Here is a 24999-nt window from a genome sequence, read left to right as displayed (position 1 = left end):
ATACCAGGCAGTGATGCAATCAGTGTAGCTCTAGAACCCTTTGAGGATCTGAGGACCCATGCCAAATCTTTTCAGTCTCCTGAGGTGGAATAGGCGTTGTTGTGCCCTCTTCACAACTGTCTTAGTGTGTTTGGACCATGATAGTTTGTTGGTGATGTGGATCAGCTAATGAAGTTGGCCACTAGAGGCCTCTACCATTCTTTATGGTTGAAATGTGCAAGAATTGAAGGTGCCAACACATTTTACAGTAATCATAAGAATATTTCATTGTCATATAAGAAAAAAAATCTGCTCCTCCCTCGACATAGATCGATCAACTTAACTGTTTTCGGCGTAGGCCCACCCAGGCCTCCACCTAAATGTATTGATAAAGCTTGCATTACGGATATTTCAACATTCTGATTGACACGACACTGTCAATCATTGTGATTGTCGAATAGAAAGGTGTATGGAAAGGCGTTGCCATATGTTATTGGCTGAATTTCTTTGCTATCTCTACCCTGATAGGTGTGTAAATTATATGGGCATGTGTCATACATTCCGGAAGAAGCCCTTTGCTAGAGCCGGGGTGGTGGTTTCCGCCTTGCCGAAGAAAGTTGTGCAAAGGAGGGCTGCTGGTTTCTGTATTCCGAGAAAATGGACAGCCAGGGAAGAAAAGTGGTGGTTTGCGACAATGGGACCGGGGTAAGTTTACAAACAGACCGTGTTCTATCGTCAAATTATGAGCGTTCCGGCTTTTGTGCTGTGCATTTTGGCAGAGGAGACGAGATGGAGAGGAACAGGAAGTAGCTCGTTTCATTGCTAGCTTGTTGTGTAGCCACGGTCTGGGTGAATGTATCTGTCAGCTTGTCAATTAGTTATGCATTCACTGAGGTTGGTGCATCTGTCAATTAGAGGTGGCATGGTTAACACCGGTCGGTGGAATGTTTAGAGTACCGATTGTTTCCTCGAATTCGTGAATCAGTGAGAGTAGCCTTAAGTATTGTTATCGCAGCTGTCGGCTGACATTGCGAACTCGAATCGTCTCGAGCTAGTTCGGTGGCTGGCCAGCAAGCTCGATAGCTAGCATTCAACGTTACAAATCACAGTCTTATTGTTTCATAGCTTGCTCCAGAGAACACTTAAATATCGTGTTCGGCCACATGTAGCTAGCTATATCTTGTATTTCTTCGTCAGATATCATTACCCTACATTTCCATCCCTTGCGTCAATTTGATTGTTAGCTCAAACTAACAAGGCTCTCTGTAATTAGTTGCCAACGTCATTGTTAATTGCAAGGAAATTACGTGATCTATTGCGTTTTATTCAGTAACTCCACATTTTTAGATACTATTTGGTGTTGTTCACAAAGAACGATGATCCAGCATCTATCTGTATTCCCGCCCTCACCGAAACTTCTTTGAACTTGTAACAAGTATTTTACACTGCTACATTGTCTGTTGAGTAAATGGATGAGGATTTGCACATACATATATTTTTACTAAACCAGGCAGCAACAAACAAGTATCACAATTAAAGTATTGCTACCAACTGTTGACCAAGGCGAGTTAAGCAACTAAACTTGTCTCGAGCAGTAGATACTGCGCATGCATCATTCTTGTACAGTGAGGAAGTCAGAAACCATTCTTCCATGTAAGGAGTTATCAGATCTATTGTCACTCTCTTGTAAAATATGTTTGCAAACATGAGTCATCCGGTTAAAATTGACAAATACATTTCAATTTAATTTCGTTTTCACCTCAACATTTTACCTTGGATGGATGTATTATCTGGTTAAATACTATCTATTTATGCTGTTTATTTGGTTTCTGTTCCATTCAGTGGTTAGCTGACTCCGTCTCTCTCCAGCTACCTACCGCAAAGAAACTACGCTGCTTACAGCCTTTGTTTTCACACTGTGAATAAAATGGGACATGCTGTACACTGGCCTACCTCCTGTTTTTATTATTGTCTTTGAGTAACCTCTTCCTCTCTGAGCTGATGACGTGTTGTCTACTTGATGATGCATGTCATACACTTATTTCATTCTTCTTACCGGACGGTTGAGAATGAGATGTGGTCAGTTATGTAACGGAGGTGAAAGAAGGACGATTGTCATTAATCGTTTATGTAGGCCCAAAGAAAGCCCAATGGATTTTAAACATGCATGGGAAAAGCGCTCGTATCGATTCAAGCGCTAGGCTATTCCTCGAAGCTAACGCACAGTACAACCTAACAGGTTTGAATGAAATTCTCCGCATAGGTTGTCTACGTAACTTCCTAAGCATGCTGCACGTCAGGTAGTGATTGTGGGATGATAACACTACCAATGCTGTAACTTTCTCTGTAACGCCTCAGAGTGTTCACAAACAAAGTAGGGTGGAGTGGCTGGAGCTGGTATTTTGTCAGTTGTGCATTTCCCCCACTAATGGTTAGGATTTGGTCAAGCTGATTCTAAATCTGTACCGGAGTGGCAACTCAAACAGCGCCATGTGACTCAGAGAAAGTAGAGAAGGCTCTAACTTCTGCCTAATAAACAAGACAAGTACATTACTGCATTATCGATCAGGCTAGGTTATGTCAGAGTTAATGGACTAAAAGGTTTTCTTTTAAAGGAGTCTGGGCTAAATGCTTTGATTAAATTTCTAGTATTTTGCTATAGGGCTATTATTAATCTCTATTCATTTTGTCATTCTGTGTGCTATGAAAATGTATTTATGTCCTATGTTATTTACCAAAAATAATGTTTGTCACTGACCGTGCCCTTTGTCTCTCCCTTTAATCCTAGTTTGTGAAGTGTGGCTATGCAGGCTCCAACTTCCCAGAGCACATTTTCCCTGCATTGGTTGGCAGGCCAATCATTCGCTCCACAGCTAAAGTGGGAAACATTGAGATCAAGGTAACCTCACTTGTTTACTTCACATGAGTGTTAAATCCCTTTGATATCTAGACAAAAATATGTCTCTTAGTATTTACTCAAGAAAGTGGTAATAACCTGTTTCGAAGGGGGTCATATAAATATTGCATAATTTTTTTAACGAGTAACATACTGTGAATTCTGTCTGAAATGGGTATTAGTATCTGGGTTGAGTGTAATACAGAGTACTTTGTAAAATGGGTCCTGTTTTGTCATTTGTACCTATCATCTGGGGAAAGGGGATTGCACAATTGAATGCGTTGTTTTCCACTTTTAACCCAACCCCCTCTGAATCAGAGAGGTGGGGGGCTGGCTTAATCGACGTCATCGAGGGGGTGACCGTGGCCTTGCTCAAGGGCCAAACTGCAGTTTTTTTCTACCTTGCCGGCTCTGATTCAAACCAGCAACCTTTTTGGTTATTTTGTTTTAAATTATTTTACCTTTTTATTTAACTAGGCAAGTCAGTTAAGAACATTCTTATTTTCATTGATGGCCTAGGAACAATGGGTTAACTGCCTTGTTCAGGGGCAGAATGACAGATTTTTACCTTGTCAGCTCGGGGGTTCGATCTTGCAACCTTTCGGTTACGAGTCCAACGCTCTAACTGCTAGGCTACCTGCCGCCCCACTGGGCTACCTGCCGCCCCACTGGGCTACCTGCCGCCCCACTGGGCTACCTGCCGCCCCACTGGGCTACCTGCCGCCCCACTGGGCTACCTACCACTAGTTTTTAAGTTTTTATTTTTCAGAACATGTAGACCTAGCGGGAAAATGGAGCACATTTTTTGATTTACACTACTTTATGTTAGATTACATTTTGCTTAGTCTCTCCACTGTGTACTTGTTGGAGCAATTTTCCTAACACTTATTCTGGATAAAGAAGCTATTTCAATGGAGATTCTTAGTTGACAGTGCTTTATTCCAGGACTAGCCTTAATCTGTGTTTGGGAAACCGGCCATTTGAGTTGAGTTTTTCACAGTATTGGAGAGTTTAAAAAAATTATTTTCCTCCATTGAGTGTCCTCTGGAAATCCAACAATCCAACACACTGTTCCCTATGGGAAACAATAGGCTACTATTTACCATTGCTGGTTGAGTCCCAAATGGCACCCTATGCCCTAATAGTTACTTTTAACCCTATGGGCCCTGATCAAAAGTACTGCACTGCATAGGGAATAGGATTCCTTTTGGGACGTAGGGCATGATTTGTTGATTTAGCCCAGATGTCGCACCTAGTCTTGCTATCAGGGCGTTACACATTAACAATCACCTTTGATAACATTGCAGCATTATATGAGAGGATGGGTGGTTTTTGTAGGACACACACTGATTCACCTCTGTCCTTGGCTCCTCTGTCCTCCTCTCTCTCTGTTCTATGTTCTGACCCTCTGCTTCATCCCTCTCTTCCTCCCACCTCTCCTCCTTTTTTCCTGTTGAGGTAGAATAACGGAAAGATGGTAAGTGTGTATGTTTGCAGTTTCATGGGCCCCTGCTGTCTGCTCGGACAGTGAAATGGCTGCACACGTCATCTCTCCGACAAGAATGGTCCTTTTCTTTTTCTGTCAATTGTTTGGCATTGCTTCCTCATTCCCTCTCTACTACTCTTTCCCTGGTTTTCTGTGATGAAATGGTGTTCTGGCTAACCTTACAAACTGTTTTACTCCTTGTTTTTTGTGTGTTTTTTTTACAAATCAACATGTTAAATACAGTGGTCTGAACACTGACAGACATTCATGGTCTTGTGTACATACAAGCAGTTGCAGAAGGAAACAGCAATTTTTTGTTTCACCTTTTATTTAACCAGGTAGGCCAGTTGTGAACAAGTTTTAATTTACAACTGCGATCTGGCCAAGATAAAGCAAAGCAGTGAGACAAAAACAAGTTATTTTTTAGTTAATTAAACTAAGCAATTCAGTTAAGAACAAATTCTTATTTACAATGACGGCCTAGGAACAGTGGGTTAACTGCCTAACAACACATTTTTTAGCTTGTCAGCTCGGGGATTCAATCTAGCAACCTTCCGGTTACTAGTCCAACGCTCTAACCGCTAGGCTACCTGCTGCTGCTACACATGGGATAAACAAATGTACAGTCATTAACACAATAGAAGATCTGTATACAGTGTGTGCGAATGAAGTAAGGAGGTAAGGCAATAAATAGGCCATAGTGGCGAAGTAATTACAATTTAGCAATTAACACTGGAGTGATAGATGTGCAGATGAGGATGTGCAAGTAGAAATACTGGTGTGCAAAAGAGCAGAAAAAAAACAAATATGGGATGAGGTAGGTAGATGGTTGGATGGGCTATTTACAGATGGGCTGTGTACCGCTGCAGCGATCGGTAAGCTGCTCTGACAGCCGATGCTTGAAGTCAGTGAGAGAAATATAAGTCTCCAACTTCAGAGATTTTTGCAATTCGTTCCAGTCATTGTACTGGAAGGAAAGGCGGCCAAAATAAGGTGTTTGCTTTGGGGATGACCAGTGAAATATACCTGCTGGAGCGGTGCTACGGGTGAGTGTTGCTATGGTGACCAGTGAGCTGAGATAAGGCGGAGCTTTACCTAGCAAAGAATTATAGATGACCTGGAACTAGTGGGTTTGGTGACGAATATGTATCGAGGACCAGCCAACGAGAGCATACAGGTCACAATGGTGGGTAGTACAGTTGAAGTCAGAAGTTTACATACACTTAGGTTGGAGTCATTGAAACTTGTTTTACAACCACTCCACAAATTTCTTGTTAACAAACTATAGTTTTGGCAAGTTGGTTAGGACATCTACTTTGTGCATGACACAAGTAATTTTTCCAACAATTGTTTACAGACAGATTATTTCACTGTATCACAATTCCAGTGGGTCCAAAGTGTGCCTTTTAAACAGCTTGGACAATTCCAGAAAATGATGTAATGGCTTTAGAAGCTTCTGATAGGCTAATTGACATCATTTGAGTCAATTGGAGGAGTACCAGTAGATGTATTTCAAGGCCTACCTTCAAACTCAGTGCCTCTTTGCTTGACATCATGGGAAAATCAAAAGAAATCAGCCAAGACCTCAGAAAATGTATTGTTGACCTCTAGGTCTGGTTCATCCTTAGGAGCAATTTCCAAATGCCTGAAGGTACCAAGTTCATCTGTACAAACAATAGTACGCAAGTATAAACACAATGGGACCACACAGCCATCATACCGCTCAGGAAGGAGATGCGTTCTGTCTCCTAGAGACAAACGTACTTTGGTGGGAAAAGTGCAAATCAATCCCAGAACAACAGCAAAGGACCTTGTGAAGATGCTGGAGGAAATGTGTATAAAAGTATCTACCTCCACAGTAAAACGAGTCCTACTTCGACTTAACCTGAAAGGCCACTCAGTAAGGAAGAAGCCACTGCTCCAAAACCGCGATAAAAAAAAAAAATAGACTACGGTTTGCAACTGCACATGGGGACAAAGATTGTACTTTTTGGAGACATGTCCTCTGGTCTGATGAAATAAAAATAGAACTGTTGGGCCATAATTACCATCGTTATGTTTGGAGGAAAGAGGGGGAGGCTTGCAAGCCGAAGAACACCATCCCAACCGTGAAGCGTGGGGGTGGCAGCATGTTTTTGGGGGTGCTTTGCTGCTAGAGGGACTGGTGCACTTCACAAAATATATGGCATCATGAGGCAGGAAAATAATGTGGATATATTGAAACAACATCTCAAGACATCAGTCAGGAAGTTAAAGCTTGGTTTCAAATGGGTCTTCCAAATGGACAAATACCCCAAGCATACTTCCAAAGTTGTGGCAAAATGGCTTAAGGGCAACAAAGTCAAGGTATTGGAGTGGCCATCACAAAGCCCTGACCTCAATCCCATAGAAAATTTGTGAGCAGAACTGAAAAAGTGTGTGTGTGTGCAAGGAGGCCTACAAACCTGACTCAATTACATCAGCTCTGTCAGGAGGAATGGGCCAAAATTCACCCTACTTATTGTGGGAAGCTTGTGGAAGGCTACCCGGGAACATTTGACCCAAGTTAAACAATTTAAAGGCAATGCTACCAAATACTAATTGAGTGTATGTAAACTTCTGACCCACTGGGAATGTGATGAAAGAAAAATAATTTTCTCTGCTATCATTCTGACATTTCACATTCTTAAAATAAAGTGGTGTCCTAACTGACGTAAGACAGGGGATTTTTACTAGGATTAAATGTCAGGAATTGTGAAACTGAGTTTAAATGTATTTGGCTAAGGTGTATGTAAACTTCTGACTTCAACTGTAGATGGGGCTTTGGTGACAAAACAGATGGCACTGTGATAGACTGCATCCAATTTGCTGAGTGGTGTTGAAGGCTATTTTCTAAATGACATTGCCGAAGTCAAGCATCGGCAGGATAGTCAGTTTTACGAGGGTATGTTTGGCAGCATGAGTGAAGGAGGCTTTCTTGCGAAATAGGAAGCCGATTCTAGATTTAATTTTGGATTGATATCAATAGTAGAGAGATCATCATGAGAAGGGGAACATGTTGTCTGCTGTAGCTTCTCATGTTAAAAGAAACTTGCAAGCCTCCTCATAACTACCACACTGAGCATGAGTTTACCAATGTAGTTCTCTGCCATTACGAGTGACTTGTTTGTTGGGCGGTAGACAGTCAAGCCTATTCTGAGTGCCTATACTATAGGTTCTAGACATAGGATCTGCATCCCAATTAACCGAATGGATTCCGTTCTACTAACAGTGTGCTCTGACTGTATGGCTGGAATCTTTATCTAATGTTGCCTTATCTACCGCCTGTTCTCTGGAGCAGGGCTGAAAGTATCGTCAGATCACTAAAAGCAACATGCCCGCAGAATGACTAGATGTTGACTGCAACTATAATAAGTGATGTTTTACTTTTTTATTGTGGCATGCAAATGTCTTTTTAGGGAAGTGCTTTAAGTTTGTTCTGTAGAGCATTTTAAGATGGTGGATGTCCTTTTGGGACGTTGTTACCTTCTTACCCAGAGCTTTCCATCCTCTTTTTATTTTTTTTGTATAGCTGTGGTCAGTCTGCATTGACACTGTGACAGTCGGTTTGTTGCTGTAGTACGTCAATGACTTGGGTGGTGGACACTGCAACTTTTCTATGCAGTAATATTCAGTGGCTACTGCACTATTGGGGTCCCTCCTAAACGGTGGGTTCGTTTTAAAAAGTCACATCCTGGTTTTGACCCTAGTCTGAGAGAAACTGATCTTTATCCCCTCCCTCCCCAGGACCTGATGGTGGGGGATGAGGCGAGCGAGCTGCGCTCCATGCTGGAGGTGAACTACCCCATGGAGAACGGCATCGTGAGGAACTGGGATGACATGAAGCACCTGTGGGACTACACCTTTGGTCCAGAGAAGCTCAACATCGACTCGCGCAACTGCAAGATCCTGCTCACCGAGCCGCCTATGAACCCAACCAAGAACCGCGAGAAGATCATTGAGGTGCGTATACATTTTTTTAAAGTGTTTCTTTTTGTTAACCCACAACTACTAAATATGTTGTCAGAGGACAATTTCATTAACATGCTTTAGTTTTGAAAGTGTGTATTCTGGAGTGTACCCGGAATGGCTGAAGGAGATCTCTTGTAAGGCCTTTTATACGGTTCCATTGTGGATCTTAAATGATTCATCAGTCATAACAGTGATGCTCTGTGCCGAGGAGGCAGTAGTGCTCGAGTTGCAACTTGTCAGTCATTGTGACTAAGGCAGCAACACTGCCTGGCAGACCTGGTTTCAACGAGTATTTGATTGAGTTTGATTGAGCCTGTCTGGAGTTTCACATGGGTGGACATTGCATTTTTGGGACTACTCCATTGCTTCCATTGTGCAAGGCCAGGTCAATCAACCACAGCTAAAGTATTTGAAAGATTTGACATGCTATTTGAACCCAGATCTGCTGCCTGGTGACAGCTCCTCAGTGGGAGTCAGTCAAGAGCCACTGTTATTAATGATTCAGGCTGTCCTCTGTGTGGGGGCCAGCCATGGCTAAGTTCTTTGAGAGTAAGTTCTTTGAGAATAAGTCCTTTTCACCGATTTAAACTTCAGGTTTATGAACATGGAGGTCTATTCCTTTGAGTGGAAGTTGAGGTTAGATCTGTTGCGGTTTTCCTAGCATTGCCAAATGCAAAAGTAAAGCTCATTTGTATTAGCAAGATGCTAAGTTACTGTTTAACTATAAATGCACAGATTTGTTGTTGTTGCAGTAACTATACATTCCAGTGACATACTCTCGCACTCCCCACCTCTTTTCTAGGTGATGTTTGAGACGTACCAGTTCTCTGGGGTTTACATAGCCATCCAAGCTGTGCTCACACTCTATGCTCAAGGTAGGTTCTTTAAAACTAAACAAGGCCACTAGAAGGAAGGTAGGACACCCAAAACCAGTGAAGAACACTGGGTACCGAGATTTCACTTCAACGAATTGCAATTTAAAGTAACTTTCAGAACACATGGAGGAATGTAGGAGATTATACCCGGTAATTTTCTTTGGCTACGTTTCTACCATGGTAGCAACAATTATTTTGGACTTATACTTTATTTTCCGGTACAGAAAGTACCAGAGTATTACCTTACATTTTAAAATGGTTATTAGTTAATAACCTAATGAGTTTCTTGTTTGTTTCTTTGAGAAACAAATTAAAACAATTGATTTGGTACCCGCTAGTTACCAATTATTTGAAGTAAGTACCAGAAAGTACCCATTGATACCACATCCTTTCCTACCGTAGTAAATAGCTAGTATGTGCTTCCATTTGTACTGTACTGATTGTATTTCTAACATCGGTCTTTCTCTGGTAAAAAAAATAAGCACAGCTGTGGAATGAGGGATGAAACAAGCTGTTCTAATGTGTGACCCTTTCAGTGGCAGGACGAGAGTTGCTTCCATTTGTACTGTACTGATTGTATTTCTAACATCGGTCTTTCTCTGGTAAAAAAATAAGCACAGCTGTGGAATGAGGGATGAAACAAGCTGTTCTAATGTGTGACCCTTTCAGTGGCAGGATGAGAGTTGAATATGCAGCAGCACGTAGTTGAATAGGTAGCTGTACACTTCTTGTTGTTCTCTGTCATTGGCCTAAGCATTTGTTTGATATTGAACCAATATACAGTATTATGATGGAAAACTCTTGACACCAAGAAATCGGTAATAACAATGAATAAAAAGCTTTCCATTTCAAACGAGTAATGACAGAAATGGTCTATAATGTTGATATGGGCTTTGGAAATGGTGGATGTGTTTTCTCACTGGCCCTATTCTGTTGGCACTGCTGTGTGTTTTTTTTTTTTTTTTTTGTTTAAAAAAAATGTAGGTCTCCTGACTGGCGTGGTGGTGGACTCTGGTGATGGCGTCACCCACATCTGCCCCGTGTACGAAGGCTTCTCCCTGCCCCACCTGACCAGACGCCTGGACATTGCAGGACGAGACATCACGCGCTACCTCATCAAGGTACACCCTCGTTCCCCACACGTGACTGTCTTAGAATGTCCTGTCCAGAAACCACTCCTAGCCCTGAGGCATGTGTAGATATGGGAAGACTGAATAACCATGATGCATATTGAGCCTTGCCCATTGGAGCTACTACCATATTTGTAACGATATAGCCTAATTCTTTCAAATCTACGCAAGAGCCTAGGAGGAACTATGATGACTTGCTAGTGGAAAGCAGTCGACTGTAAACCACACCTGTTCATTATTTCATGTTAAGATTTGTGATTTTAAGAAAGGTGACGATTTAAAGAGTATTGGAGTCTTTTTAAATTAGTTTTGCAGTCCTTTACAAATGAGATCTGCAAACCAACAAAACACATCCCTTACCTCTGACCTTCATCCAGCTGCTGTTGCTGAGGGGCTACGCCTTCAACCACTCGGCGGACTTTGAGACGGTGCGCATGATGAAGGAGAAGCTGTGCTACGTGGGCTACAACATTGAGCAGGAGCAGAAGCTGGCGCTGGAGACCACCGTGCTGGTTGAGTCCTACACGGTCAGTAACACAGTCCTACACGGTCATTATCCTGGTCGAGTCCTACACTTCCAGTTCTTATTGTACAAGTTTAGGTAGTACAACCTTAAAAATCGAATTGTTTGCTTGAGTGTCGGATTGCGTAAGGTGAGCCTTGTGCGCTCTACCAAAGATGGGCTACTTACTAACTCAGGTTTGATCGCTAGTTACTCCTTCCATCTGTGGCACTGCTTTCCTGTGCTAGTCGACAAGTGCTGAGCTATATATGGGCTGCTTAATTAGCCATATATACTGTAAGCCAAACATCTGTACAGATTTCCTATCTTTTCATTCAAAAATCTTTCTCTCGAGCCGCTAGTACATAGAGATGTATAGAAGGCACGTTTGTCACTAGACAGGAAAACCTCTATAGGCTTTTCTATCACAGAAGTGATCAAAGGCAAATATCAGAGGTGCACCCTCTATATTTCTATGGACAGCAGCTGCCATGACTTTTCTCCAATTTGAGATCGGATCATGGGAAACACGCGCCCGGTAGAGATGATTCTGGAAGTAATGCACGCGTTGTTTGACAGTATAACTGTAATAATATTACCCGATTTTTTTTATTTATTTATTTATTATTTATTTATTTATTTAAAAAGCTACTAGTTTCTTACAAAAGTAATCTGATTATGTAATGTATTACTTATATATATATATATATATCTCATCACCCCAAACACTGCATCATATTCTCCTTAGTCTTGCCTGGTAAGGGTGACACCATTTTACACTGAGAATAATAGAATTTATCTGTATTTGAGGCCTGGCTATATGGTAACACTGCCTCCTTGTGGACATAATGTATCATGGAGATCAGGTTATAATTTTAGAACAGTAGGAGACATATTTAGTGTGGGAGGAGCTCTTGAACCAAGCTCTGGATGTCCCCAGGTTACTTTGCACAAATCGGGTTTGATGGCCGGTAGGGGTTGGAGGTGAACCACGAAGGAACCGCGAGTCCCTGTGATGTAGAGGGAGTGGACGGAATTTTCCATGTGTGTGGCGGGCGGCGGCGCACCTCCCTGTTTCCTTGCCCAAATCCTGGAGAGAGAGGGAGAGGCGGAGGACATAGAATGGAACAAGGGAACTACTGTAGAGTTGAAGAAACGACTCCCCCTCCACATCCATGGGCGTGACATCATTTCCTGTACGACCAGACTCCCACGCCACGTGCTGACCTGGTGTCTGTTTCCTCCTCTGGACTCCAGACTGGAGCCGTCAATGGGCCCTTTATGCTCCCTCCCACATAGTGTTCCGCCACGCTCTGTAAAAGGCCTACTGTCTGTCAGCCGGCTCCATCTGACCAGAGAGAGAAAGACTCTTAATGTTGCCAGTTCCAAACAGTGTGTATTGTCCATCTCTAGCCAAGCATTGCCTTCATATTTCCCCAGCAGTGTTCTAGCAGAAGAAAGCCATCAGTCCTGTCTCGATGTCAACTAAATGCTTTCCGATGTGTGAATGTTGTTCCCCTTTCTGTGTCCCCAGCTCCCCGACGGCAGGATGATCAAGGTGGGAGGGGAGCGGTTCGAGGCCCCTGAGGCTCTGTTCCAGCCCCACCTCATCAACGTGGAGGGAGTCGGGGTGGCAGAGCTCCTCTTCAACACCATCAATGCAGCAGACATCGACACCAGGTAACTCCATGACAGACTCCCCCTACTTACTAGTGAGAGACCGAGTAATTTCCAAACCTCTATCCTTCCCTTTCACATCTCCTTTTGCCATTTCATTAGTTTACGTTCTAGACTTTGAGTGTATGCTCTTGAGCAGAGTGATGATGTTGAACTGCATAGCCAAAACCCTTCAAAGGTCAGTCACTAGTTGTCACTGCAGTGCTATGATGGAATCTGGGCTGTCCCCGACAAAAAAAAAAAAATCTTGGTCAACCAAGAGTCGTCTGTTCAAGCCACCCTTTGCCTTGATGACAGCTTTGCACACTCTTAGCATTCTCCCAACCAGCTTCATGAGCTAGTCAACTGGAATGCATTTCAATTAACAGGTGTTCCTTGTTAATTTGTGGAATTTCTTTCCTCGTTAAAAACCTTTTAAGGATCGGCCCCTTTTAAAAAAAATTAAAAAAAACATTTTCGTGTTTTTATACTGTTCAACATACCTTATGTCAATTGAATCTTATCCTCAATACTGACTAAACTAATGGTGTTTTCTAATGCAATAAATAAATTCACCGATTACTACCTGTCAGGGCAAGGTTGTAACCTCATATAAATATCTTGGAATTTTAATTGATGACTGCCTCTTTTAAATTTCATATTCAACAACTTACAAAAAAAATTGAAGCTGAAATTGGGATTTTATTTTAGGAATAAGGCCTGTTTTTATTTTGAAGCCAGAAGGAAGCTAGTAATCAGCTACATTTATGCCTTTACTAGACTATGGGGATATTTTATATATGAATGCTTCCGCTCAGTGTTTGAGATCAATTGACACTCTTTACCATGGCACTTTGAGATTTATTTTAAACTGCAAAACCCTTACGCACCACTGCACTTTGTATACCAGGGTTGGCTGGCCTTCTCTAGTCACTCGTAGGCTCAGTCACTGGTATACTTTTATTTACAAAGCCATTTGGGGTTTACTACCTTTTTTTTATTTGTGCATTTATATTGTTCAGAAATGTGGTGGGTAGTCTTCATTTGCTGGACTTTATCCTGCTAACTGTTCCAAATGTCCGAACTGAGTTTGGTAAAAGGGCTTTTATGTACTCTGCGCCATCGTCTTGGAACACCTTACAAAATACTTTTAAACTGGAAGAACTTGTCCCGATTTGTGTTTTTAAATCACTGATGAAGGATTTTCAGGCTGATTCCCTGACCTGTCAATGTTTTTAATTTGCTGTTTTATACTCTTGTGAATTCAATGGGTTTTACTAGATTACTTGTAGTTTTTCATGTCTGTCTGTCTAATGTTTTTCTAATGACTTGGTGCTGTCTATCTTGGCCAGGGCGCTCTTGAAAAAGAGATTTTAATCTCAATGAGCCCTTCCTGGTTAAATAAAGTAATAAATAAAATGACATACCCAAATCTAACTGCTGGAAGCAAGGATATGAATATTCTTGGTACCATTTGAAAGGAAACACTGAAGTTTGTGGAAATGTGAAAGGAATCTAGGAGAATAACACACTAGATCTGGTAAAAGGGTACAAACATTTTTTTTTTCATCTTTGAAATGCAAATCGAAAGCACAGCAAATCAAATACAAAACACTAGCAGCTCATTTGTTTGCTAGCGAAATCAACTAAATCCGATACCCAAAGTTAGCTTGCTAGCTAAGTTACATGATGTATTATTCTAGCCAAGGCACAATTTAGATTTTGTCCACTAGGTGGCAGCAATGTATGTGCAGAGTTTCAGACTGATCCAATGACCCATTGCATTTCTGTTCAAAATTTTGTGTCACTGCTGCCCAAATGTGCCTAATTTATTTATGAATGCATTTGAGCCAATCAGTTGTGTTGTGACAAGGTAGGGGTGGTATACAGAATATAGCTCTATTTGGTAAAATACCAAGTCCAGATTGTGGCAAGAACAGCTCAAATAAGCAAAGAGAAACAACAGTCCATTACTTTAAGACATGAAGGGTCGTCAATCTGTAACATTTAAAGAACTTTGAATATTTCTTCAAGTGCAGTTGCAAAAAACATAAAGTGCAATGATGAAACTGGCTGTCATGAGGACCGCCACTGGAAAGGAAGACCCAGAGTTACCTCTGCTGCAGAGGGTGAGTTCATTAGTTACCAGCCTCAGAAATGAGCAATTAACTGCACCTCAGATTGCAGCCCAAATAAATTATTCACAGAGTTCAAGTAACAGACACATCTCAATATCAACTGTTCAGAGGAGACTGCGTGAATCAGGCCTTCATCGTCAGATTGTTCCAAAGAAACAACTGAAGGACACCAACAATAAGAAGAGACTTGCTTGGGCCAAGAAACATGAGCAATGGACATTAGACCTGTGGAAATTTGAGATTTTTGGTTCCAACCGCCATGTCTTTGTGAGATGCAGAGTAGGGGAACAAATGATCTCTGCATGTGTGGTTCCCACCGTGAAGCATGGAGGAGGACGTGTGGGGGTGCTTTGCTGGTGACACGGTCTGATTTCTATTTAGAATTCAAGGCACACTTAACCAGCATGGCTACCACAGCTTTCTGCAACAGGTAAATGACTCAAAACACACCTCCAGGCTGTGTAAGGGCTAATCGACGAAGGAGTGATGGAGTGCGGCATCAGATGACCTGGCCTCCACAATCACCCGACCTCAATCCTATTAAGATGGTTGGGATGAGTTGGACCGCAGAGTGAAGGAAAAGCAGCCAACAAGTGCTCAGCATATGTGGGAACTGTTGGAAAAGCATTCCAGGTGACTACCTCAATGAAGCTGGTTGAGATAATACCAAGAGTGTGCAAAGCTGTCTTCAGGGCAAAGGGTGGCTATTTGAAGAATCTCAACTATAAAATAGATTTATTTGTTTAGCACCTTTTTTGGTTACTACATGATTCCATATATGTTATTTCATAGTTTTGATGTCTTCACAATTATTCTACAATGTAGAAAATAGTAAAAATAACTATTTTTTTCACCTTTATTTAACCAGGTAGTCTAGTTGAGAACAAGTTCTCATTTGCAACTGCGACCTGGCCAAGATGAAGCAAAGCAGTTTGACACATACAACAACAGTTACACATGGAATTAACAAGCATACAATCAATAATACAGTAGAAAAGTCTATATACAGCATGTGCAAATGAGGTAGGATAAGGGAGGTAAGGGAATAAATAGGCCATGGTGGCGAAGTAATTACAATATAGCAATTAAACACTTGAATGGTAGAATGTGCAGAAGATGAATGTGCAAGTAGAAATACTGGGGTGCAAAGGAGTAAAATAAATAAATACAGTATGGGGATGAGGTAGATTGGATGGGCTATTTACAGATGGGAAATGTGTAGTGATCTGTGAGCTGCTCTGACAGCTGGTGATTAAAGCTAGTGAGGAAGTAAGAGTCTCCAGCTTTAGAAATTGTTGCAGTTTGTTCCAGTCATTGGCAGCAGAGAACTGGAAGGAGAGGTGGCCAAAGGAAGAATTTGCTTTGTGGGTGACCAGTGAGATATACCTGCTGGAGCGGGTGCTATGGGTGGGTGCTGCTATGGTGACCAGTGAGCTGAGATGAGGCAGGGCTTTACCTAGCAGAGACTTGTAGATGACCTGGAGCCAGTGGGTTTGGCGACGAGTATGAAGCGAGGGCCAGCCAACGAGGGGCGTACAGGTCGCAGTGGTGGGTAGTATATGGGCTTTGGTGACAAAACGGATGGCACTGTGAGACTGCATCCAATTTGTTGAGTAGAGTGTTTGAGGCTATTTTGTAAATGACATCGCCAAAGTCGGATCGGTAGGGTGGTCAGTTTTACGAGGGTATGTTTGGCAGCATGAGTGAAGGATGCTGTGTTGCGAAATAGAAAGCAGATTCTAGATTACATTTTTGATTGGAGATGTTTAATGTCAGTCTGGAAGGAGAGTTTAAAGTCTAACCAGACACCTAGGTATTTGTAGTTGTCCACATAGTCTCAGTCAGAACCGTCCAGAGTAGTGATGCTGGACGGGCGGGCAGGTGAGGGCAGCAATCGGTTGAAGAGCATGCATTTAGTTTTACTTGCATTTAAGAGCAGTTGGAGGCTACGGAAGTAGAGTTGTACGGCATTGAAGCCCGTCTGGAGGTTAGTTAACACAGTGCCCAAAGGGCCAGAGGTATACAGAATGGTGTCGTCTGCGTAGAGATTGATCAAAGAATCACCAGCAGCAAGAGCGGCGACATTGATGTATACAGAGAAGAGAGTCGGCCCGAGAATTGAATCCTGTGGCACCCCCAGAGACTGCCAGAGGTCCGAACAACAGGCTCTCCAATTTGACACACTGAACTCTCTGAGAAGTAGTTGGTGAAGCAGGCGAGGCAGTCATTTGAGAAACCAAGGCTGTTGAGTCTGCCGATAAGAATGTTGTGATTGACAGAGTTGAAAGCCTTAGCCAGGTCGACGAATACGGCTGCACAGGAATGTCTCTTATCGATGGCGGTTATGATATTGTTTAGGACCTTGAGCGTGGCTGAGGTGCACCCATGACCAGCTATGAAACCAGAATGCATAGCAGAGAAGGTACGGTGGGATTCGAAATGGTTGGTAATATGTTTAACTTGGCTTTTGAAGACCTTAGAAAGGCAGGGTAGAATAGATATCGGTCTGTAGCAGTTTGGGTCTAGAGTGTCTCCCCCTTTTGAAGAGGGGAATGACTGCGGCAGCCTTCCAATCTATGGGAGTCTCAGAAAATATGAGAGGTTGAACAGGTTAGTAATAGGGGTTACAACAATTTCGGCAGTCGATTTTTAGAGAGGGTCCAGATTGTCTAGCCCGGCTGATTTGTAGTGGTCCAGATTTTGCAGCTCTTTCAGAACATCAGCTATCTGGATTTGGGTGAAGGAGAAGTGGGGGAGGCTTGGGCAAGTTGCTGTGGAGGGCTGTGGATCGGGGTAGCCAGGTGGAAAGCATGGCCAGCAGTAGAAAAATGCTTATTGAAATTCTCAATTATAGTGGATTTATCAGTGGTGACAGTATTTCCTAGCCTCAGTGCAGTGGGCAGCTGGGAGGAGGTGCTCTTATTCTCCATGGACTTTAGTGTCCCAGAACGTTTTTGAGTTTGTGCTACAGGATGCAAATGTCTGCTTGAAAAAGCTAGCCTTAGCTTTCCTAACTGCCTGTGTATATTTGTTCTTAACTTCCCTGAAAAGTTGCATATCGCGGGGGCTGTTTGATGCTAATGCAGAATGCAACAGGATGTTTTTGTGTTGGTCAAGGACAGTCAGGTCTGGAGAGAACCAAGGGCTATATCTGGTTCTTGGTTCTACATTTTTTTGAATGGGGCATGTTTATTTAAGATGGTGAGGAAGGCACTTTTAAAAAGAATAACCAGGCATCCTCTACTGATGGGATGAGGTCAATATCCTTCCAGGATACCCGGGTCAGGTCGATTAGAAAGGCCTGCTCGCTGAAGTGTTTTAGCGTTTGACAGTGATGAGGGGTGGTCGTTTGACCGCAGACCCATTACGGATGCAGGCAACTGTTCTACAATGTAGAAATAATGAAAAACCCTTGGAGTAGGTGTGTCCAAACCTTTGACTGTATGGATGATTTCTAAAGCCAGGCACTTTTTATTTTTATTATTTTTTTATTTTACCCCCTTTTCTCCCCAATTTCGTGGTATCCAATTGTTAGTATTTACTATCTTGTCTCATCGCAACAACTCCCGTACGGGCTCGGGAGAGAGCCCGAAACACAACCTTAACCAAGCCACACTGCTTCTTAACACCGCGTGCATCCAACCCCGAAGCCAGCCACACCAATGTGTCGGAGGAAACACCGTGCACCCGGCGACCTTGGTTAGCGTGCAAGGATATCCCTACCGGCCAAACCCTCCCTAACCCGGTTGTGGCTGGCTGGGACAGAGCCTGGGCGCGAACCCAGAGTGGTGGCACAGCTAGCGCTGCGATTCAGTGCCCTCGACCACTGCGCCACCTGGGAGGCCCTAAGCCAGGCACATTTTAAGTTAGGCGATTGATTATAGACCTAATTAAGTTTTTCCCCCTCTCCTCACTTTTTAGGTAAGGGCTGTTTTCTCGTTTCTTAACTCCGCTGCTGCCTCCACCCCATTGTTCTCAACATCAATATGCTGGTTAACTTTGCAAATGTTTTTATTTATTTATTTAACCTTTATTTAATTAGGCAAGTCAGTTAAGGACAAATTCTTATTTACAATGACTGCCTACCACGGCCATACCCGGACGACGCTGGGCCAATTGTGCGCTGCCCTATGGGACTCCCAATCACAGCCGGTTGGGATACAGCCTGGAATCGAACCATGGTCTGTAGTGATGCCTCTAGCACTGAGATGTAGTGCCTTAGACCGCTGCGCCATAGAAACAGGTCTAGGAAAGGGCGCCAGTTCAGCAGCGCACTAATGTATACAATTTCAGCCTCTACAATGGATCATTCCACTCAGACAGGCACGAATCAGACGGGTGTCTTATACACCATGATTTTTATTTCTATACACTTTTTTTCCTACTCTGCTCGACTAAAGAAATCTTGCTTGACCAGCAGCCTATCTACCGACCAGTCGACCAAATGGGGTCAGTTCTAGATGAATTATGACAAAAAAAAATTCTCCATATTGTATTTTTTCTTCTGTTCTCTACATCTCTTTTTCTCTCCCCTAAACATCCTCACCTTCTCTCCTCAGGGCTGAATTCTATAAACACATTGTGGCAGAATGTTCGCTTTTCCTCGCTCCATGTCACCATTCTTATTCACCTTTGTTATTTCTCTCCATTCCTTCTCCTTCCTCCAGGTCTTCTCCCTAAACGTTTTTTCCTTCTCTCCACAGGTCTGAGTTCTACAAACACATAGTGCTGTCGGGGGGCTCCACCATGTACCCTGGCCTTCCCTCTCGACTGGAGCGTGAGCTCAAGCAGCTCTACCTGGAGCGCGTGCTGAAGGGAGATGTGGATAAGCTCTCGGTGAGGACAGACACCGAACGCTATTTGTCTTTACTTTGAAATAGCTTGCTTCAAGTACATGTCATATTTTATTGTTGATGTTTTTAGTGCAGGTTTTACTGTCCAATATTTGGCATTTAACAGATGGATCAACTACTTACAGACATTAAACAATCCATTTTCCATTTTTTGCGTTAATTTCATTGGCCACCAGGTGGCGGTGTTGTCCTAAATTGAAATAGTGTACACAACACAAGCAATGTGCTTCTTCAAACACAGAGTGAACTATTTTCGTCATGGGACCATGTTTAAATCATGCGCTCGACAACAAAATTAAAATATAATGTGTCGTTGTTCCTCATTCATTCCGTTACACACTGATTGCTCAATTTGGCAACAATATCCATTTCAGCATTTTCAATGACCGGCCTGCTGGTTCAGTTCATGTAATTATTAGACGATTTTACACCTATTTTTAGTTTAGGTTAACAGACACCAACATACATTTTTCCTTCTCTTTTGCCCATTTCCTTATTTCTCCTTTTCCCCCTTTATGCTCTTGTTTTCCCTTCTCACACTCTTCCCTTCTCCTTATCTTCTATTCTGTCTCTCCTTTCCTGCTCGTGTGCAGAAATTCAAGATCCGCATTGAAGACCCCCCTCGGCGCAAGCACATGGTGTTCCTGGGCGGGGCCGTGCTGGCCGACATCATGAAGGACAAGGACAACTTCTGGCTGACGAGGGAGGAGTACCAGGAGAAGGGGATACGTGTCCTGGAGAAGCTAGGGGTCACCGTCAGATAAACCCCCTCCAAGATGCACATGTCTGGGCTAAGTCTGAAATGGCACCCTATTCCCTTCGTGCACTACCCTATGGGGTCTGGTTAAAAGTAGTGCACTATCTAGGGAATAGGGTGCAATTTGGGATGCGACCCTGGTCTTCTCTCCATCTTTTGCTCACCTCATCTTCTCGACGCGGTCATCTTTTTTTACCACCTGTCCCAGATTCGCTCACTCTCACTCTCTCCAAGGGCATGCTGGGACAGACTGATGGGGTTAGGTGGGGTTGGGGAGGTGGGAGGAGATAGATGAGGTGCTAACAACGCGTCTCCTGGGAATAGTTTAAATCATGTTGCCCAACTTATTCTGTCAAAACACGATCCCAATAGTGAAGTCAATTATTATTAGGGATTCATTTATAGAGGGGGTGTTGGATTCCCCTGTGTTGTGGGCACGGGGTACACAAGGGGCCCCCATCAAAGGCAAGCTGCCCTTCTTAAATCCACCCTCCTGCTTATCTTTGTCTTTTGTCTTAATCAGCAGGGGGATTGCTTGCTCCTCTAGAGTCCCTCGTAACAAATGGGTACACACTCTGTTTATCCCCGAGGTTAATTTAAGGTTGTTGTAATGTTGAGAGGTCAGGGGATGATGGTGGGTTAGAGGGCAGGTGGTTTATGGGGCATGTTTCTCCTTCTCACAGGGTCCACCTGCCCACTTGTCTGACTCCCATATCCAAACAGTGTGTCGTAAGGGGGATGTGGTGATTACAAAAAGAAACGGTTGACCTTCCCTCACGATAACATTTTTTAAAAGGCATTTCATTCCACTGATGGCAAAATATTTGCCATGCATTCAATTCCAATGAGGACTGCTCAGCCTTGTAATTGGAGTCACGTTTTGTGTTCACATTCATTTTGCTGATGCGCTTTCCTTTTGGAGGAGAAGAGGTTTTGCCTTTTGTTTTGTCAGACATGTTATTTGTACCGATTTTGTGTATTTCTTTTGCAGTGCATAACTCAAAATAAAGAGTGAGGACGTGTTATCCTCATCATGGCTGTTGGACACACGAGTCCATTTTTTAAAATTTAAGGTCGGGGTTAGTTCGCCCTCCAACAACAGGTCTAGGATCTCTATCCCAGGGCCTATCCTTAACCATTGTGAGCTCAACAATCCATCAGACCTAGGGCTTGTTGTTAAGGGCGTACTGAACCGTACGTAACCTGTTTAGAGAGGAAGTCATTCTGAGACCAGTAGGAACTCTCCATAGTCTCAGCTCCAGTGACGATACATTTTTTGAGATCTGGTGTCATTAGGGGTGGGGATTTGTTGGGGGAGTTGAACATTTGTAATATTAATAACAATTTGGGTGTCATGGAGACCACATAAAAGCTGGTATTTAAGGTGTTCCGTTTTTGGTTTTCATATGTATATTGGAGGAACTTACACAATTGTGTATGTATAATTTTCTTTTTTGACAAAACGGTCATCCAGTGCCAAGTGCAGTTATTGTAGCTGGATCTTATTTTTGGTTGCTTTTTTTTTTTCCTCTTTTCTTTGTTTTTGTTCATAGCATAACTGCCTACCGCTGATTTAAATAAAGCAACGTGATTTATTAATACCTGGGTGGTGCTCTGTCTTTGAGATGTACCATGTGGTCGCCATAAATACTTGTGACATTATCGTTGTTGTCGGCAGCGATCCTAAATAAGACCGAATTAGAAGGCAGATGAATTGCCTCAAAAGAATGAAGTTGGTACATTCACGTGTACGGATGCATGGGTATGCTGTGTAACTATGTGGTCAAATTTAGAATGAAGGCTGCAGAGAACAAGAATGTGAGTGGCTTCTTCTTGAGTGCATGTCAAATAATTGTAATTGTCACATGTTCGTGAGCAACCGGTGTAGACTAACAGTGAAATAATCATAAATACACGAGTAACAATAACTTGGCTATATACACAGGGTACCAGCACTGGGTCCATGTGCAGGGGCACAAGGTAATGCAGGTAGATTTGTACATATAACTAGGAACAAAGTGACAGATGATCAACAGTAGCAGCAGTGTATGTGATGAGACAAAGTTAGTGCAAAAAGGGGCAATGCAGATAGTTAAGTAGTTAACCAAATAATTATCCGGACTCACTATTTAGCAGTCTTATGGCTTGGGGGTAGAAGCTGTTCAGGGTCCTATTGGAACCAGACTTGCCTTGCGGTAGCAGAGAGAACAGTCTTTGTTTGGGTGGCTGGAGTCTGACAGTTTTTAGGGCCTTCTGACACTGCCTGGTATAGAGGTCCTGGATGACAGGGAGCTCTGCCCCAGTTATGTACTGGGCTGTACACACTACCCTCTGTAGCGCCTCGCGGTCAGATGCCAAGCAGTTGCCATACCAAGCGGTGATGCAGCCAGTCAAGATGCTCTCAATGGTGCAGCTGTAGAACCTTTTGAGGATCTGAAGGCTCATGCCAAATCTTTTCAGCCTCCTGATGGGAAAGCGGCATTGTCGTGGCCTCTTCACGACTGTTGTGTGGACCATGACCTGCCTTTCAAAGCATTTCATGACTACATTTGTGACTGCTACATTAGATAGTCATTTACACAAGTTACCTTGGTATTCTTGGGCTCGGGGACTATAGAGGTCTGCTTGAAACGTGCAGGTATTCCAGTCAGGGAGAGGTTGAAAGTATGCAATGCAGTCACTTGTGAGCTGGCCAGGGCATCCTCTGAGTATGCGTCATGGCAATCCGTCTGGCCTTGTGAATGTTAACCTGTTAAAGGTCTTACTCACATCCACTACGGAGAGTGTGGTCACACAGTCATCCAGGAAAGCTGGTGCTCTCATGCATGGTTCAGTGTTGCTTGCCTCAAAGTGAGCATAGAAGGCAATTAGCTCATCTGGTAGGCTTGCGTCACTGGTCAATTTCCCTTTGTCATCTGTGATAGTTTGCAAGCCCTGCCACACCCGACCAGTGTCAGAGGCGGTGTAGTAGGATTCGATCTTAATCCTGTATTGACGCTTTGCCTGTTTAATGGTTCATCGGTGGGTGTAGCGGGATTTCTAATAAGCGTGCGGATTAGTCTCCAGCTCTAGCCTTTACCTCAGTGTGAATGTTGCCCATAATACATGGCTTTTATTTGGGATATGTGCATACGGTCACTGTGGGTACGACGTCGTCGCTGCACTTATTAATGAAGCTGGTGACTGATGTGGTAAACACCTCAATGCCATCTAATGAATCCCTGAACATATTCCAATCTGCGCTAGCGAGACAGTCCTGTAGCTTAGCATCCGCTTCATCCGACCACTTCCGTTTTGAGCGCTTCACTGGTACTTCCTGTTTGGAGTTTTTGCTTGTAAGCAGGAATCAGGAGGATAGAGTTATGGTCAGATTTGCCAAATCAAGGGTGAGGGACTGCTTTGTATGTGTTTCTGTGTGTGGAGTAAAGGTGATCTAGAGTTCTTTCGCCTCTAGTTGCGCATGACATGCGGGTAGAAATTACAGTGCCTTCAGAAGGTATTCATACCCCTAGACTTATTCCACATTTTCTTGTTACAGCCTGAATTCAGAATGGATTAAACAGATATTTTATGAAATACATGTTAATTTACATAAGTATTTACACTCCTGAGTAAATACATGTTAGAATCACCTTTGACAGTGATTACAGCTTTGCACACTTGGATTGTACAAAATGTAAGCATTCTTTTTTAAATTCTTCAAGTATTGTCAAGTTGGTTGAGCATTGCTAAACAGCCATTTTCAAGTCTTGACAGATTTTCAAGCCGATTTAAGTCAAAGCTGTAACTAGGCCATTCAAGAACATTCAATATTGTTTTAAGCAACCAGTGTATACACAGTGTACCAAATATTAGGAACACATGCTCTTTCCATGACAGACTGACCAGGTGAAAGCCATGATCCCTTATTGATGTTACCTGTTAAATCCACTTCAATCAATGTAGATGAATGGGAGGACACATGTTAAAGGATTTTTAAGTCTTTAGATAATTGAAACATGGATTGTGTATGTGTGTCATTCACAGGGTAAATGAGCAAGACAAAAGATTTAAGTGCCTTTGCACGGGGTATGGTAGTAGGTGCCAGGCGTGCTGGTTTGAGTGTGTCAGTAACTGCAACCTTGCTGGGTTTTTCACGCTTAACAGTTTCCCGTGTGTATCAAGAATGGTACATCACCCAAAGGACATCCAGTCAACTTGACACAACTGTGGGAAGCTTTGAAGTCAACATGGGCCAGCATCCCTGTGGAACACTTTCAACATCTTGTAGTCCATGCCCTGACGAATTGAGGCTGTTCTGAGGGCAAAAGGGGTGCAACTCAATATTAGGAAGGTGTTCCTAATGTTGTGTCTACTCGTTGTATTTGGCCTTGTGATTTAGGTTATTATCCTTCTGAAAGGTGAGGTTGAGTGAACCAGGTTATACCCTACGGTTTTGCCTGTGCTTAGCTGTTTTTCATATATTTAAAAAAAATCCTTAGTCCTTGCTGATGACAAGCATACCGATAACATGATGTCGCCACCCCATACTTGAAAATATGAAGAGTGGTACTCAATGTGTTGTGTTGGATTTGCCCCAAACATAACTCTTTGTATTCAGGAAATAAAGTTAATTTCTTTGCCACATTTTTTGCATTTTTACTTTAGTGCCTTATTGCAAACAGGATGTATGTTTAGGAATATCTTTTTGTTTAGTTATTTTAACCGTCATTTAGGTTAATATTGAGGAGTAACTAC

The 24999-nt window shown here is 42.8% G+C and overlaps 1 protein-coding gene across 2 annotated transcripts; it reads left to right on the top strand.

Moving 5' to 3' along the window:
* Positions 1–520: 520 nt before the first annotated feature.
* LOC118389162 (actin-related protein 2-A-like) lies at positions 521–21861 on the top strand. 2 transcript variants are annotated; one of them, XM_035778971.2, is made up of 9 exons: positions 521–684; positions 2768–2878; positions 8127–8342; positions 9154–9226; positions 10211–10347; positions 10734–10883; positions 12393–12538; positions 19356–19488; positions 20099–21861. In XM_035778971.2, exons 1-9 carry the CDS (start codon positions 637–639, stop codon positions 20267–20269), a joined length of 1185 nt encoding a protein of 394 aa, XP_035634864.1. In that variant the 5' UTR covers positions 521–636; the 3' UTR covers positions 20270–21861. The 2 variants fall into 2 exon arrangements, with proteins under 2 accessions (XP_035634864.1, XP_035634865.1); XM_035778972.2 differs by lacking the exon at positions 521–684 and adding an exon at positions 2497–2524.
* The last annotated feature ends 3138 nt before the right edge of the window (positions 21862–24999 follow it).

This window comes from Oncorhynchus keta, chromosome 10 (genome assembly GCF_023373465.1).
Source record: "Oncorhynchus keta strain PuntledgeMale-10-30-2019 chromosome 10, Oket_V2, whole genome shotgun sequence".
In the NCBI taxonomy this organism is placed as follows: domain Eukaryota; kingdom Metazoa; phylum Chordata; class Actinopteri; order Salmoniformes; family Salmonidae; genus Oncorhynchus; species Oncorhynchus keta.
This window is presented reverse-complemented; position numbering and strand designations above follow the sequence as displayed.

Coding starts and splice junctions, on each gene's coding strand:
- LOC118389162 (XM_035778971.2), top strand. CDS start 637: ATGGACAGCCAGGGAAGAAAAGTGGTGGTTTGCGACAATGGGACCGGG. Junction 9,227..10,210: donor GCTCACACTCTATGCTCAAG/GTAGGTTCTTTA, acceptor AAAAAAATGTAG/GTCTCCTGACTGGCGTGGTG. Junction 19,489..20,098: donor GAGATGTGGATAAGCTCTCG/GTGAGGACAGAC, acceptor GCTCGTGTGCAG/AAATTCAAGATCCGCATTGA.